Here is an 18,326-nt window from a genome sequence, read left to right as displayed (position 1 = left end):
CTTGAGCCCTCATGGTCCAACAACAGAAAATTTACATCTCCTGTATCCAGACAGTAATGAAGCAATAAAAAGGTTTCTGCACAAAGAGCATATTTAATTTACAGCTATTAAACAATTTTCTTGTCTCAGCTCCTTCATGGAGGGATATGTTGATCCATACATAATGTATGGTAAAGAATTCCACCATATGCATGTGTCTTTTTTCCTTTCTTCTGGTTTGGAATGACAACTGTTACATGTCTGAGCCAAGTTAATTGTTTCATCCCTGGCCTCTTGTTTGGCACAGGTAAGTAGATTCCTTACATAGTTCTTTCTGGCTCCAGGTTCATTTTGGATGCCAAAGCAGTGGGTGTGTTACTTTCTAAAATGTATTTGGTTACAAAGCAAATTGAGTTTGAAGAGAACACTGCAGTGGTATAGGCTTATCTTTGTTTCTGGTCCCAGCTTACTGCTTTCCCAGATACTTCCTTTCTGATAACACGTTTAACATTGCTGAAAGCTTTTTATCAAGAGAAGCCTTTGTCATAGATGCTCTTAGTATTTGAGCTTACATACTTCCCCTGTGTGGTAACTTGCTTGAGATTTGTAGAAAATAATTCCTCGTTGAAGTGATCTGTATAGAGTTTGTTGTGGAGAATCAAGGAGTCTTAGTCACATAAAACACCAAAAAGACCAAATTTTAAACTTCAAATTCCAAAACAAGTTTAAAACATACAGATTTAAAAGTCTTTATTAGTTATTAGTTAGATTGCAGATCCTGAAAACCACTTTCGTATAATTTTCAGCAAAGAAATGTGAGGTTTGCAGTGCAAATTGGCTGATAGTGTTAAGTGATTTGTGTGATAGTAGAAACATTTCACTGCAGAAGATGCTGCAGATATTTGTAGCAAGCATGGCACCTTTCTGTGTTGCTAAGTCTGACTGATAATATCAGCAGGTTTTTTATGTGTATCCTGATTTGGGGTTAATTAATTTGGGATCAAATTTCTGCAAAGCTTTTTGAGTATGAAAATTCTTATTAAGGTGTGTGGACCATAAGTCATTAGCAGAACCAGAAGTCTTAATATAAGTGTTTAAGTATTTATCATGTCCGTTGCAAGGTCAAGAATGTTCAAGATCAATAGTTTTTCAGTCAAACTTTTATTTCCACTGTCTTCAGAGCATCCTCTATTGTAGCTGCATTCATATCATAGGCTTGTTATTAGTGAAAAGACAGAGAAAAGTATGTCTGTGGGAAGAATTGTGATTGCAAGGGGTCATGTTTAAGATGCTGGGATTCCGCCTTGGTTGTAACTTAGATTTAGCTGCAGAAATCTCAGATGCAGCCCAGGCCACCTACTAAATAATGACCTAATCCTAGCAAGCATGCTGAATCTATTGCTTCTCCTGTTTTGACCATGGAATTCCCTACTTGCCTCTAATTTTACAAACCATGAGGCTGCAGAGGACAGTCAGAAGCCAGACATCAAAGACAGAGACAGCACAGAGACGGTATATAAATGTTGCCTCTCTTTCTCTCCAGAAAGAAAGGCAGGTTGTTTACTTGGGCTATATTAAGTTTATCCTGAAATGCAAACAGTATCATCAGCAGGAAATTGTTTAAAACACTTGCCCACAACCAAAAAAATCTGAGCTCTGCAAGTACCACAGAATCAAAGTCTGTACCTCCCCAATTCCAGCAGTGTCCCTTAGCCGAGAGGTTCTGGGATATTCTGAGTTGGCCTTTTCTTTTGTTGTCTTTTGGAGATGGGCGTCTTCACCTCAAGAAAAGATTCTAGAGGGAAAATACCTAGGAAAGCAAGCTGCCTTTTTCTGTTGATTTAATGGGGATTCCTCTATAATTTAGGTGACATCCTGGGTTCTGCTTCCTGTTTTAAAGGCTGGCTCTGAATTTTCCACTTAGAAGCTCTTGGATTAAAGAAGTTAAGCATGTTCCATTCCAGTTTCTAGTGGTCCATCTCCAACAGAAGTGGCCCAGGTTATTTCTTAGTTTGGTGTTCATAGGACTCGCCTAAATAGGAGCAAGCTGTGGTAAATGTGCAGAAGCAGAGACTTGTTTGTCCTCTGGAGGCAGCCAGTGAATCATGCTGCTGAAGCCGAGTGTTTGGTTTAGATGCTGCAAAGTGTAAGGTACATGACATCAGATGTTTTCAATTTGGTCTTAGGTCTCTGTTTTGTCATATGATTCTGTATAATTTGCCTGGGTCTTGTTCCCAACAGTTTGTGTCACGACAGAAGGATTTCTCATCACAAATGTCATCTTTTGAATTGTCAGCTTCAGGGATTGTTTTTTCCACTCATGATTTGAAACAAAACTGTGTGATGAAGTGTTACTTCAAATTTTATTTAATGGTTAAGAAACCTACATCTGAACATTTGTTTGTGGAACTGCAGTGTTGCCAGAAACTGTTGGTGGACTCAAGTGAACACCTCACATGGAGACATGAAAATAATTGTATGCGGTGAGTGTGAAGAGAAGTAGGCCTGTAGGACCAAACTCTTTCCATTGCTTAGGATTGTTACAAATAATCTTTTTATCTGATCAGAACAGCAGACCCACCTAATAGAAAAATAGCATCTAAGAGAGTAAAATTTCAGTGAGACAGAGCTGTTGGGTGGGAGGGTTTTTAAAAATCAGCAGTTGACATTAACTTTTTACCTTATACAGAGAAAAAGATTTAGCCCTGTTTTTGCACCCTAGAACTCTAGTGGTGGAGCCAATGTCTTTCTAGATTTACCTATTTTTCCTTCTTCTGCTAAATCATGTAGAATCCTGAATTATGGGTTTTCTGGAAAGCTGAAACACCCCACATCCTGCTAACTTAGTTCTGTATCTTCTAGTTAGGAATGATCATTCCCAGACTGGTTCCTTTAAAGAAAGATGTGTTTTGTATTTATTTTACATACTAGAAGGATTTCAGCTGTTTATAATCATAATGATTTTTGTTTTGCTGTGGTTTTATTTTAAATGGGCAATCTGAATCTGCACTGTATTCATTTATATAATTAGATTGAAACCTAGACAGCTCGAAGGTTTTTCAAATAAAAGCACTTGTTATTAGTAGTTTCCAGAGACTCAGAGTAGTACATCTTTAGAGATGCCTGCCTTGGATAGAAATAAAAATTTGAGTTGGGCACTGAATTTTCTCATGGCAACCTTTTCTGATATGATTTTTTCACTGTAGATGTTGTATTAATCCCAGTTTGTTCAAACATTTTTTTTTAATGTATCCATGGAGTCTTCTCTCTTGTCCATAATTTTAAAATACCTTTCCCTAGAATCTGGTAAAATTGTTCCAGCATTTATATGAATGCTATTGATTTTCTTAATTAATACATTAGATTTGTATAAATAATATTCAATAAGTGATATTCAAGACATTTCTATGTGTATATATGTGTGTGTGTGTATATATATATATATATATATATATATATATATATATGCATAGATACTTGTGTATGCATAATAATTTGGGGAGTGGTAATGTTAAGAAATTTCCACAAAGGAAAGGAGGCTTCTTTGAGTGCCAGCAGAATGTGCCGGAAAATTCTGTATTCTAGTTTCAAGCCAGTGTAGCCAGGTAAGTAAAAAAAAAAAAACTCATTAATATAATAAGTTGAATATCAGGATGATGAAAAGGCTTTTACAAGTAATTATACTATGTAATACTATTCTTAGCACAATCAGGCAGGCAGGGGGAGGAAGTTGAAGTTAATGCTTGTTCCTTCCAAGATCTGTCTTCTCTGGATCAACACAGTCTTTTGTAGAAGACACTGTCTACACACCAAGAACTGCCAACTGTTGAGACTCACTTGTGCTTTTCACTCTTAATCACAAGCAGCTGTCAGTAGCAGTGCTTAACTTTTTAACTTCTTGGTCTGCAGTGCTATGTGGGGAAAAAATCCAAACCTGATCAGAAAAACACCAGTTCTAGTGGTAACAACTGTTAGATGATCAACTTGTAGATTATTCTGAATGTTGTGAATCAAGTGCAACATGATTAAGCAGCATGCACAAATATTAAATTTTAGTCTGAAAAGCTTGCAGATCTGTACTGCTCAGCATCAGTGCTAGGAAATTAAGCTCTCCTTGAAGAAAAAGCTAAGCAAATATGCAGTGCAGTTAAATTAGAATGAGTGCAGATTATTTTTCCTGTTAAGAATAATAACATTTTTATCAAAGCCTCTCTGTATGTTATATCACATTTGACTCCCTTTGAAATTCAGCGATTTATGGTTTACCCAATATTTAAATTGGAACTCTGTGAGGGAGTGAACAATTTTTTGACTTAACTGTTACACATAGTTAATAAATCATTGCCGTAAGCTAGCAAACTAAACAGAGTAATTTAACAGTCCGGATTGCACAGTACAAAGTGTGTGTTGTATTTCCACATTAACATCTTTGTGGAGTGTTTGTTACTTGTTTGTTCCAGTAATGTGGAATCCTTGTTACTTTTTTTTTACTGAAGTAGAATTCATCAGTGTGCCACACAGTTGCTTCAGAAAGCAGGTATAAAAAGTCTTACTATTGGAGTATCTCAAGTGACTACAATCATTCTTCTGCAAATTCCCAAGTGTAACTTTGTGTTATGGAGTTTGTGCCATTCAGAGGCATGGACTTGCAGTATTTTTTTAATCACAAAATTGCACTGTGATCATTGTTTAGAAACAGGTGAAATAAAAGTACATTTAACATTTGAACATAGAAACCATTGTCACCTTTTTCCTTTGAAAGTATATCAGGCCATTATAGAAGAAAACTGATAGCTGCAGTTGTGATAAAGTGCTATAGGAACCTGTCATCTCTGCACTTTGCCTGAGAAGGGATTTTCTTGTGAATATTTATGTGTGGTTTCATGGGAAAGATCAGGATCTCATTAGGATGTAATCTTTAGAAATACTCTAGTTAGGCTTCATAGCTTTCTGCTCTTTTATCCATTATTCCAAAGTCTCTGTAGATGAAACTGATGCTTCCCCTCTCTCCTCCCCCCCACTTTTGAAAGGAACTATTATAATGTTTTACCTTCAGTTTTTCCTTTTGTTTGCCAGCCTGCTGTCTACTGATAGATTCCCCTTTTTTTCCCTAGTCAGTTAATACATTTCAATTGATGTTGTGGCTTTGTCAGCTGCTGTTCTTCAGCCTTGATGGCAAAAGTAGACAGATGGATGGGGGAAGGGAAGGGATTGTTTTGTCAGGATGAATTTAGAGCATAAGGGATACGTTAAATTGACAGCACTGCAAGCTGAAGTCTTCTGATCACTTGTCCTTGCAGCAATCCCAGTTCCTTCTTGTGCTTCTTCTCCAGCTTAGTTGCAGTAACTTCTGTGCTTGCTTTCCTTTTTTTCTTATTACTTGCTTTTATTATGTGTAAAGTTGTTGAGGTTAACTTAAAGTATTAATTTGGACATGTTTTCCAGGCATGGCTTACAAGACAAATGTAGACCAATTGGTGGTTGTTGTTGTAACTGGATTTTCTAATTAGTTGAAGCTGTTGGGAACCCAAAATAAAACTTTGAAGTCTTAGCGCTTATGTAAAAGACAGAGTGGTGCAATTGTTTGTGGCGTCTGGGATTATTGATTTACTGCAGCCCATCAGTGTTAGAGGGGTGTGCTGCTACGTCAGCTGGCGCTCTATTGTTTCAGCTGCTGTGGCCTTTGTGTTTGATCCTGTCTGTGCTTGCGTCAGTGATGCATATCATCGCCTGTGTGATGTCAAAGTGTGGGTGTTCGGTTATAGAGCCATAGTTAACCTAATGTGCTGCAGTAAATACTGAATGCTATTTCCTCCTGGGGATAGCAGTGATTCATCACCGTTCACATTAGACTAATGCTAAGTATAGCAGTGTTCATGAGCCGCAGTATCCACATAGATTAGTATCAAAGTCATTGCAGCTCTCCAAACGCTGGGCCGGAAAGTGTTTGTTTGCAGGCAGATCTGTTTGTGCACCCCCTTTCTTAGGTGTAAACTGATTAGCAGGTCAGCTCTAAGGAAAATCCTCTGGAAGGACTGGGCCTAAGCAATTCTTTAGCACTTAATTATGCTAATTAACGTAAAAGCATTCAGCTAAATGACTCGGATCACACCAGGCAATGACAGTCGGTAGATGACAGTACAAAGGGGAGAGGGGAGCCTCGTGGGCTGGCAGAGGATGTCGCTCTCTGCGGGAACACTGCCCCTTGAAGCGGCGGCGCGGGCAGGGCGGGGCGCAGGGCGCGGAGAGGCCGCGGGGCGGAGCGGAGCGGGTCCAGCCGCGCACCTGAGGGAGCCGCCCCGCCCCTCCCCGCCCCGCCGCCGCGGCGCGCCGGGAGCAGCCGCCCTCCGGCCCGGCCCGGCCCGGCCCGAAATGAGCGGTAAGGACTCCCGCCTGCCCGGTTCGGCCGCCGCGGTGAAAACGACACCTGCGGGCCGGCGGCCTCCGCGGTTGTGCGGCAGTGGCTGATAGGGGAGAGCTGCAATGGCTGGGAGAAAAAAAAAAAAAAAAAAAAATCTATGGGGCAGGAGTCGGAGCGCTGCCAGGCCCCTCTGTCGGTGGTGCGCTCTCGGAGCGGGGTGGCGGCGGTCCCGGGAGCCGCGGTGGCCCCGGAGCCGTGAGGGGAGCCGGACGCCCTGCACTGGGAGGCCGTAGGAGCCCGGGTGCTGAAGCGCAGGGCCGGGCACTGAGTGCCCCGGAAGAGCATTCCCTGCCCTGGCGCTGGGAGTCCGGTGTGTGCACCTTTGCCGGGGCTTTTATGAGCCGCTTATAATGGAGCGATGCTTCACGGTTGAAATAAAAAAAAAAAAAATGGTGTATCTGCTAGGCGAGGAGTGGCGGTATCCTCAGGTTTTCGGTGTTACTATGTTTAGATCTGCTTGTCACGATCCTAGCGATGATGCAGCGCTGGTAATTTTGCTACACGTTTATGGTGGCTGTAATGAGCATAATGTGGTTTTTATAGTCTGCTCAAATAGACACGTTGGAGAAGTTGGCCAGCTATTGCTAGGGGAAGGAGGTATTCCTCCTGTTGATGGGATTTTAGGACGATAATTAATTGAAAATGTGATGAAACATCTGTTTCTTGGGTTCAGTTCCATTAAATCAACCCTTAATGAGTTTGATGAGACATTTTTCAATAATAAGTAGCACAGTTATTTGCTACAATGTTTCTTTCCCCCTTACTCTGTAAGAGGACTTGTATACCTGAAAATGTATGAAAGATTTGAGACCTCCCCTTACCAGCAATCAAGTCATCAACATTCATTAGACAGTGATTTGAATGAAATCAATTCTATTTATGTGCAATATGGAAAATTAGATGTTTCCTTAACATGAATTCCTGATGCTGTTGTTTGCTGATACTTTATAATAACTCTCACCTCGTGGTAAAACACACTGGTTTTGCCATGCAGCAGTCCAGCCAATACCTAAAAACATGAGAATTCCTCTTGCAGTGTATTTCACTAAAGGAGATCTGAGATCTTCACATTAGCAAAGAAAAAATACACGTTTTTATAGCATATTAGCATTTTATCTTCAGATAAAATTTTTCAGGTTGTAATATGCTTCCTGTCAAGAAATCAGTAATCTTGCTGTAAAACACAATGTTTATTAAAAATACCTGTGAAGTGTGCCAACTTTTTGTCCCATGCTTACTATTTCCTTGGATGTCCCTCTAGAAATTTCTTTTCACAGCCACTTGGAAATCTAATCAGACATAAATTAGAGTTCTTGAATATTCAAAATATGTTTTCATTAATTCTGGTACTTTAAAGTGTGAAAGGTGGGATGCAAGTTTTGAAACTACTGATTTGACTCTGTTCTAGCACTGCAATATTTTTTCAGGTTCATACATTCAGTTTATGCCTTTATTTTTGTGACTGCTAGATTATGGTATGCTGAAAATGGCTTTGTGGATCAACCTTTGTACTGGATTGGAGATAACTGCTCTGTGTTTGTTAGAGAGATTAAAGTGCTAAATAAGTGAGCTTTAAAAAGGTTGTTAAACAATATTCTCTAGATGCTTAAAACAAAACAGCCAAACACAGATAATCACCAGTTCTCAAAGAAACCACTTGCTCATGTGAGTTTCGTCGTCCCCCAAGGACATTGTGTTCCTTAAGAAGTTCAAGTAAACGCGGTCTTAATTTTCCATTTACTTGAAACGTATGTAGTTTAAAATTGTGAGTTTAATGGAAGTGTCAGCGTTTTGTACTCATTATAGAAAAAGTGAAGGTAAGCAATGCAAGATACAAGTTGTATACAATCCACCTTCTTATGTAAGAATTTAAACCATTCTTTGCTTCAGTGGCAGCTTACAATAAATGTGCTTCCATTATTTTTTACCTTTTTGAATTTATTGTAATAATGTAATGCACTATTTGAAGTTTCTCTTGCAGCTTTTCACTTTCATTTCTTTTTAGCACTTCATACTCAGGAGAGACTTTTGCTGAAACATTTTTGAGTTTCAGATGAGCAAAAACAAATGAGATTGTTCAGTTATATCTTACTGTAGTCCTTATATTCTTAGCTGTTGCACAGATCAGTGAATCATTCATTAAAGACCTTGTTCTTAAAAAGTCTCTTCACCCCCTCCCCCTGTTGTGGGTTAGCATTTGGTTGATAATAAAGCTGTGATTCTTTTTAGGTAACATGTTTACAAACTTCTGTGTCTTATTCTAAAGAAGTTCCTGTAATATGTGTAATCAAGTTGGATTGCATGCTACTTTTCTAAGGAGTGCTTTTCATTCCTTTTCCCTGCTCTTGGCATTCGGACAGAGGTACCTTTATTTTTCTGTCAAGTCCATACTTATCAGAATGAGGTATGCTAATCTTATGTACTGTACTTAGCATTTACTTAGTACTTTCTATTTGCAGATCCTAACAGAGTTTAAGGTGGAACTATGAATGCCCTTTCTGAAGTATTACTGAAACTGCACTAAGTTGGATTGGCACTTTTGGTAGCTTCAATATACTGAATTGGAAATCTGGAGAATGCAGCCTACAGTATCTAAATCCCAACCTTATGTCTTGTCACAAAACTTGTTCAAATTATATTGTGTTTCAGTATTTCTTTCATTATTAAACTTCAGTGTTTGTTCCCTTGTGTATTTAAAACACAGTAATGTAAAGATGTCCCTCTTGAACCTGTACCAATGTGCTTGCTCTGATAGAGGCCAGTGTCAAGTACTAAAGGGGACAGCATAAGGATAGGACAGGCACACAGAAGAAACTTCCTTGTTCCTGAAACAAAAGTAATACTTACTTTTTTACAGCTCTTAATAGATTACCTCTCCCAATCTGAACCTAATCTTTAGTTTCTCCAGTGTTCCTAAAGCAAGGAGTTACACAATTTAGCTGTGCATTTTATGAGAAATGCCCTTATCTGTTTTAAAACTTATCTGGTGAATTAGTTTACTATCTCTGATTCTTGCAAATGAGAAGCTGTAGATTATCTATCTTTCCATTTTTAGGTGTTTTTTAAATAGGTCTTTTACTGTTTCTCTGCTGCCAGCCATTTTAACCATCTTCTGGTGGAAGAATCCTGGTCTCTGTAATATTTCCTGATAAACAGGTGGAAAGCCACTGTAAACGTTCTTTTTTGTCCTTTTCTAATCCTGTGTGTTCTTTTTGAAAGGTGGAATCAAACACATTGCTCAAGGATTTGAGGTACAGCGTGAATTCATACCACAGCATAATGATGTTTTCTGCTTGTTCCCTGTTCTGTTAGTAATGATTTTTTAATGTTCTCTTTCTTTCTGCGAATGCCACTAAACAGCACTTGGCCGGTATTTCTTTAGAAATCCATGTGATAGCTGCTTATTCCATCTGATTTATGGCTTATCATTGTAAATAAACACTTCTGGTTTTGTCCAGGTGCATCATTTTGCACTTACCAACACTATTCCTTCTAGGATTTTGTCATCTGGTCCTTGAGCACTTTGATATCCTTTACAGCCCTCTGAGAACATAGCAACAATTTATCACCTTGCTGTTCATTTTCTTTTCTGGAAGCTTTGTTTAGTACACTGAACAGGTTATTTGGGTGCCTGTGGGACTCTTTTTTTGGTCACTTGAAGGACTTCAAAAGCTGGTCATTTACTTCTCTTTGTTTCCTGTTCTCCAATCAGTTATTCCTGGAAAGACCTTTTCCCTTTTTAACCAAAGGCAGCTTTACTTCTTTAAGAGTCTTTGAGAGACATTGACAAAAAGCTTTTTGAAAATCCAACTATGTGACTGCATCCCTAGGCTCTTTGAAGGTACCTGATTTTCCAGGCAATACTTTATCTACAAATGCCACCTTAACACATTCCCATTGTGTCATATTTATCTAAGTGTGTGTAAACTCCTTTCTTTTTGGTTTGTATGGTACAAGGATCACCATGCTGTCATGACTTTTCCCATTACTGGAGCACACTTATTAGTTGGTAATACACTGGCTTTTCCCTGGGACCTTAAGTTAGTGTCTTGTTTGCCACCCCCCACTGCTGTGGTACTGAGACTACTTTAGTTTATAAGACCATAGTAAAAAACAGCAATATTGTAAGTCATTTTCTTTATAACTCTTAACTGAATACTGTCTGGTTTCAGCAGTTTGTTTCAAATATTTTTGTTTGTTTGCTTCTTGTTTATAGTCTCTTTATTGTCTTTTCATCTTGGGACACTTCTTTTGATTTGTCATCTGTTGAGTTTTGACATGAGCTCTTCTGTGAGCTTATTGACAGAGATGGGAAAATTCCTGCTGGGGACTTGGTTTTAGCTTGTTTCTGGTTTTGTTCAACTGGTTTTTAGATTTCAAAGGGTGCCCTTTGCTATAATTTTATCTGTACAGTTCATTGCTTTTGTTTATCCATGTTATCTTGTATATTTTTCACAGAGATTTTGCAGTTCAGTATGTTCTTTCAGCTTTCTCACATTATTAAATGGTGCTGTACTCAATATTTCTGTAACCCACTTAGGTCCTGCTCAGGTTCCAATGATGTCCCCAAATGGTTCAGTGCCTACTATTTATGTGCCTCCTGGATATGCCCCACAGGTATGTCACTTCACTTCTTATTTTATTTCTTTTCATGCAAATTTTGGAATTGGAACCATAATCACTAATTCAGTAAAATAATTTCTTAGGTTTCAGTCACTGTCATCAAGGAAATAAGAGGAGATGTCCCCCAGTATCTCTGAGATGGGAGACTTCTCATGCAGTGTATGTGCCTGTTCAGTTATATATTAACTATGTACGTGACTGTAACAAGCACAGTTCCTTGCTGAGTTCAGAATCCTAATGTACTAGATGCCTTCTGAATATAAAATGCAATCATGACCCAAATAGCTGCTTGTGCAGGACCTGTACTGATTCCTGTGTTAGTGGATGTTTTCTCTTGGCAGCGATATAATTTATACATGTACATAGCTCATGTCTGGGCAGTTCCCTGCAGATAAGGAGCAAAACAGGTCAGTTGAAAAAGTACAGCAAACAGCATGGAAAAAATGTCAGCTGTCTGCTGGGACTAAGTTATCATATAATAGGTGTTTCTACCCCTTATCTTAAAATGGGGCTTTCATTTTTTCACTGCTGTGTGATTCCTAATTTAGATGCCTGAAAATTAAATGTGAGATAGATAACCTGGACATCCTTCAAAGTAGATTAAAAGGATGATTTCTCTTGGATATTTCTGACATGTGTATTATAATGAGATGTGTGGCCTTTTAGATGGTGCCTCTTTCTTTCCCTCACCTGTAGAACAAGTCTAGGGCTTAGTAGGTCAGATCTGGAAATAAGAGCAGATGAATACCACTCCCCATGATGTAAGTCTCTCTCAAGACCTTCTGTTCTTGTGACCAGTCTACCTCTGACTTAGTGGGTATCCAGTGGTGTACACCAAGAAGGGACTACAACACATAAAATATAACAATAAAGCCCACAGTGTCAACAGATGTTTGACAAATTATCTGAACAACATTTAAAAAAATTGTCCTCTAGCAAAAGAAAAGGCTGTTAGGGCAGGCAGACTACTACTCTGATTTTATCTTTTGTCTCTTGGAAGTTGGCTGATAAGTTGATTCTACGCATCCTTTGTAGTTGAGTTCCCAGACAGTCAGAAGAAAAATTACTTATAAATAATCACCAAAGTCCATATATCTTCAGGTCATAGTAAAAAAGTCCTGATTCCTATTAGAATTCATTTTTAAAGAAGTGAAAGAAGTTTAGAGCTAAATGAAAATTGGAATTTCACTGTATTTCTTACTTGTTTTCAGTTGATGAAGTACATATTTTAAAAGTTGTGTAACATGTCCCAGTCTGAAAAATATTTTTTTAATTAATTTATCCTTTCTTTGGGGACAATTTAAATCGAGGATGCTGAAGGGCTGGGCCTTGCTGAGGCCCACTTGCTAGCCTTTCACTGGAGTTTGTTAGTCCAAGCAGGTGGTGTTTTAGCACAGCGCTCTGACCTTTGAACTGAAGGTGCCTCACATCCGTCCAGCTCAGAGTACAGGTGGGATGAGCTCATCTGCTGTTTTCATCTGAGTGAAGTACCATAGTCCAGGAAAATCCGTAGTTTATAAGCCTTCTGAAGTGTTAATTACTGACAAAACATAGCAGACTTTGAGGTCTATGATGGGAGTTCCTCTTACAAGCCAGAAGATTTGATAGTAGTCTGCAAACAGGAAAGTCTGACATTATCAAGCTAAGAATTTTCCCAGACTTACTTCAGTCCTAGCAAACTTCCATGGTTCCTTCAAGCATACTATATTTTTAAATGTCAGCAGCTGCAGCTATATTTTGAGTTGAATAGGAAACCAGCTAAATGTCCTAAGCTGTCAGCCTGGAAGAGCTTCAACATAACCATCTTTTGTCTCTCCATTTTCATTTAGTTCTATTATGTCTCTGCTTGCTTCAGTTCCTGTTTGGAACTGACAGTACAGTGTACTGTCCTCTGTTAGAAGTTGGGGATAACCACTGAATAAAAGATTCACTTTTCTTATATCACATAACTAAAAAGCAATTCATGAGCTGATTTCCTTTTCCCTTCCTCTTCTTTTGGAACTGTAGTTGTAAAACTAGACAGCACATCTTTATTCATCCTCTCTTAAGCCATCTACATTCACTGTCTGCAGTGAGTTTTACAGTGACATTTACACTCAACCAAACAGGCCTATGCCAGAACCACGTTGTATTAGCCCAGTTGGGATAATAGAGAGCTTGTTTACTTTTTAAACTTACAATTATAGACTTAGCATGGTGCTCTGACTGCATTTTGGAACTTTTTTTTTTTTTTGTGTAGTTGTCTGCTAGAGGCCTACCATTGCGCAGATGTTAGAGCTGGAAACACAGTTACAGACTTGTTAAACATAAGGTCCCTGCTGTTATGAATTGTTATTTCCAAGTTACTTAGGCTATTAGCAGATCCAAGGAAACAAGTTATAAACTAAGTAGTTTGTTTGTTTTTTAATGGAAGCTGCTTCCTACATAATCTGAGCCTACTCATAAAATCATAGTAAGTTGCAGTATTTAGGGGGATTTTGTAACCAAAAGGGACTTAAATAATTAAAACTACATTTCAGTGTTTAGAGAATTTCATTGGGCAGCAGAAGTTCTAGTTGTATTTACTGCTAATGTATTCTGCCTTTAGGATACTACACAGCTATGGTTACAGATTTAAATAGTATTGTCTTTAATTACTCTTTCCCAATAAAGGACAATTTCTGTGTACTGAAAATAACCCATTTTTTAAAGTCATATGGTATGCATGTTTTTTAAAGCTGTATTCACTTAAGTAACATATTAATTTCCAACTGTTTATTTATGTAAGTTAAGTGGGATCAGCTCCATTGCGTACACACTTCTATGTCTTCTGAAAGTTGTTGCATATCCATGTTCTACTGTACCAGAAGCAGGCAGCTCTAGCTACAGTACTGTATCTCTCAGCACAGTGGTGATGTTTTGGAACAATTTCCTGTACCAATCTCACCTTGCATTGGTTCAGCTAGCAGGATAATTTGGGGATGTACAAATTAGATTGCTGGCAGAGAAAACAAAAGCAGAAGCTCTGTTCCAGATGTACCAGATGCACACCAACCCCTAACAGAGACATGATAAAACCAATGAGCTTTCCATCGTGGACTTGATGGAAGCATTCACTCTAGGGCGCAGGGCTAAATCTAGCCAAGCATGATTCCATTAACCTTAAACAGTGGAGCTGAAAGCAGCTTGGCACCAAGAGTTTTGATCTATTGATCTGTTCCTGTTGCACCAGGATGTTTATTGGTGTATGTGTACATGTCCCCATCTCATTTCAAATGTCAGTGAAAACTTATGTCATAGGGTTGCTTTGTCCCCTGCTGTTGAATGTAGTCATGATATTCCATTCTTCTTCTCCCCTTTTCTGGATAAATGTTTCATCTAAAACCTTACATTGCAGTTTCTGCTGTGACTTTATTCTACAGCATTTTACTAGGAAATGAAGAACAATTTATTCATTGGCATCCCTTACACTAAAGTTACTGACACTACGATACACACAAGTCAAATTATGCCAAGATCATCTGTCACCAACAGTCATGTATTTATGTGAATTTACAAACATTTAGAGAGGGTAATGATGTGAGGTGCATCAGGGGCAGACCCTTGTTTCTGGTCTAGTTGATGACCCACCCTTGTTTACTGAGAAGCATTTTCTGCTTCAGTACTTTGTATGGTTTGTTCCCTTGTGCCTGCTCTCCGCCAGAGTCCCACATGCTGCCCAGCCCAGATGTGCTACAAGTACCATGCTCAGCACTCCTTAGCTCCATGCATCTTGCAGATTCTCACCATGGGATTGCATATGCTACTGCCATTGCTTGGCACTTCTGGCAGCATTGCTAAGGGCCACGCTCAGATACCTCACACAAAGGCTATCCTGTCACATCTCCCATTGCTAATTTTTCACAAGCCCCTGCACTACAGAGTCTGCCAGAGACTGCCACAAAGGCCTCCATTTTCTCAGTAGCATGTGGCTTCCTTCAGGCTTCAAGACCTCTTAACAGGTAGAGGGATAGGGGGAGGAGAAGGAAAAAAAATTTTAGAACTTGACTTGTGAAGGAGTTTTGAGAGGGCTGACTGCCATCCTGGTAGTTTGTTTGTGAACAGCTTGATGCAGATGATGGCTGCTGCAGGGCCAATATGACAAGTGTCTCCTGGGTTAGTGTTGGTGGGCTGAGTTGAGGACAGAGCAAAACCCAGACACTTCTTGCCTTTTCTCTCACTATTGATGCAGAGCGAGGTCTGTCAGTTCACCAGTTCATTTCTAGGGAGCAATCTAGTTGTTATGCTGTAGAGCAAATCCTACAGCAGTGAGACATACAAGCACTGTGAATGAGGGTGGAAACAGGACCCTTAGGAGAAGCTAGGCTCGTGCCATAAATATACCAGGTTGTTTGTTAGATACTCTCAGATATTTTTTAACAGTTTTCTTCCCCACCACATTGAGAACTTGCTGCATTGCTGCAGTTAATACACTTAAAATAGGTAGCCCTTTATTGTCCCTTTCTTTTTTCTTGCTATTTCCTGTTTTCCTTTCATCAGATTTAAGGGGCTTACTATTCCTGATTTTGTTTAAGGATCTATAGAAACGTATTTTTCAGACTGTCATTTCTCTTTTGGTGTGTGGTGTCTCTCACTGTACAGGTCATTGAGGATAACGGTGTTCGAAGGGTTGTGGTGGTTCCCCAGGCTCCAGAATTCCATCCTGGTGGTCATACAGTGATACACAGGCCTCCACATCCCCCATTGCCCGGCTTCCTTCCTCTTCCAGCCATGATACCCCCTCCACCCCGTCACATATACTCACCTGTGACTGGAGCCGGTGACATGGCAACGCAGTACATTCCACAGTATCACACTTCACAAGTCTATGGGGATGTGGGTAAGTAGCTCATCAGATATTGCAAGTTTTGTCAAAGGGGATAATGTTCTGCTCATTTCCAGCATCTGTTACATTGTTGTGTGGGCTTTGTCAAGCAAGACTTATAGCTTGAATGGGAGTCATACACAAAAAATTTTATGTGGATACCAGCCTTGATTTGACTGAAGTTTTTTATACCAGAAGTTCTTTTAATTTATTTCGTTGTCTGTTCAGTGATCCACTAAACATAGAGATTACTTCTTACATGTATCAGATTGTCCCAGGAAAGCAATGCAGAAAGTGTGTGTGGTGATTCAGCATTTAATTCCATGCCTGAGCACTGTTCTGAGATCTCATGTCTTGCAAACATCCTGTTTGAACCATGACATAGGAATTCTTAGTATTGATTAAGGAAAAAAGTAGTCCATTTTTCATAAAACTGTATGCATTTAATTGACTGTCCCTTTGAAGTCCAATTGGAGTAATGAAGTGCCACTAACCTAAACTTAATAAAGTAGTTTAAGCTGTCTTTGGTAGTGCTATTGACATCTGCCTTTACTATGGTTTGGTGGCAGTGTGTTTGTGTTCTAGCTCAGGGCTGGATTGTTAGATTAATATTTACATGTCTGGTAGACTTGCTTTTCTTTAGATAAGGCAGGTGCCAACCTTGAAAGACTTTCAGAGAGCAATTCTAGGTTGCTGTTTTTAGAAAAAGCTAGAAGCTGTGGAGAAGAAGGCTGAACACAACTTCTCAACATTCTGTGATACCATTAAAATAATCTAAAAATGGCCTTCATCTAATTTGTGAGCTTAAATAGTCAGGATGTATGAAGCGGTCAGATAAGAATATACCAATGTCTTGATCTTCCTGGAATTCTTAGTATTTCTATATTCTTGTGTTGTACTTTATTTCTTCTTGCACTACTTTGATAACAGTACATTACTAGATGCTCTTTGGGTGCTTATTTGTAGTTTTATTAATTTCCTGATTTCTTGTAGATGGCAGTTGTTTGCTTTTAGTTTGCTAAATTAAGAAATTGGAGTATGATAATTAAATGCATCAAAGATAAATGATACTTCTTAATAGAATAATGTTTTTTTAGATTTCTGCTGCCAGGTTATTTCACTTTAAGTATGAATTCAGTGATAATTTGCAAAACTGCTAATGTAAAATATATTGATAAAGTGGGATTTTTTATGCTTCCTTTATTTTTAATATATATGTAAAATGCCCTTGGGTTTAGGAAATTAAAGGATTAATACTGTAATTTGTTATTTATTTGCTACATATCTGGTATTTAATTCTGGATATCTGACTTTGGCTAGAGCTTTCAAAAGTCAAAACCCACGGTTAGGCTCCTATTTCAGGAATCTAAATTTAAGGAAAAACAAACAAACAAAAAGCCCCCACCAAAAAGCCCCAAAAAAACCCAGGTGCTCATAGAGTACAGTAGTTCCCTGACAGGAGCACTGAACTCTCTAAAGGTAGTGAAAATCGCATTTCTAAATAGATATAGCTTATCTAGAAGTTGTCTGTCAAACTTTCTGGGAATTAAGCTGACTTTAAAAAAAAAAAAAAAAAAAAAAAACCAGAAATTGAGAAGTTCTCTAGTTTGTTTTTATTTTTATCCTTGCAAGGAAGTTCTTATTTGATCTTATTTTCAGTACTTCCTGTCTCATAAGGAATAACAAATAATGTATTCTTCTGACTGACTGATCCAAATTAACTGAAAATGAGCAAATTCTGTGGATTTTGAAAGATGTATTTTGTTATAAAGCTTTCAGCATTTATCATAAGCAGGGTTACACTGAGGAAAGACTTGGTATATTAAATCTTGAGTCATTAAATTGTTTCTAAGCATAAAGGTGAAATGAATACAAATGTTAGAACTGGACAGAAGAGTCCACCAGTTTGCAGTTTAATGCTATCAGTACTCTGGTACTGACTTTTTTCCAAAGCCGGTTCTGACTTACAGATGAGAGTTTGGTGCTGCTGCAGCAATGCCTCGGGTTGCTGTGTGCAGGTATAGTGCACTTACAAGGCCTAGCAGTACTGCCTTCAGTGTTTTAGTGTCTCTCCATTGCCCCATAGATCATAGGTTCTATGTTTCTATGCTTTTATGGGTGTTTTCCCTGTTGATTCCTGCTGAAGCATCATTAAAGTATTAGAGTTCTAGTTGCATTCCAAAAGTTAAAATAATGGATTTTTAAATTTAACATTAGCTCAAGCCCCTCCAGTGTAATAATGTAGCACATTTTTTCTGTATAGACTTTACCCTGTACCTTACAGCTCAATAAAGATTATAGAAACACTTCAAGAATAATTTTTAAGTGGAGAAAAGATGGGAGAAGGAAAGATTACACTTTCTTCCCTAACATATTGTTAATGTCCATTTAGTGTGTATCAGTTTACCTGCTGGACAATTCAGTTTTCAAATAGGAGTAGAGATACAGTTTTACACACAG

At 38.6% G+C, this 18,326-nt stretch overlaps 1 protein-coding gene across 7 annotated transcripts in view; it reads left to right on the top strand.

The window, feature by feature from the left end:
• The window catches only part of FNDC3A (fibronectin type III domain containing 3A), a 112,634-nt gene that overhangs the window by 51,926 nt on the left and 42,382 nt on the right, over window positions 1–18,326 (top strand). For 5 of the 7 annotated variants that reach the window (XM_032099740.1, XM_032099739.1, XM_032099741.1 and 2 more), the window contains 2 exons: window positions 10,941–11,017; window positions 15,644–15,881. In XM_032099740.1, coding sequence (XP_031955631.1) covers window positions 10,941–11,017; window positions 15,644–15,881 — 315 coding nt within the window. Of the gene's footprint in view, window positions 1–2,428; window positions 2,463–6,305; window positions 6,359–10,940; window positions 11,018–15,643; window positions 15,882–18,326 lie in introns of those variants that run through there. The other 2 variants (XM_032099745.1, XM_032099746.1) reach the window with 2 other exon arrangements.

Source organism: Corvus moneduloides, chromosome 2, assembly GCF_009650955.1.
Source record: "Corvus moneduloides isolate bCorMon1 chromosome 2, bCorMon1.pri, whole genome shotgun sequence".
NCBI lineage: Eukaryota > Metazoa > Chordata > Aves > Passeriformes > Corvidae > Corvus > Corvus moneduloides.
Note: the sequence above shows the minus strand (reverse complement) of the source record. Positions and strands in the feature narration are given on the sequence as shown.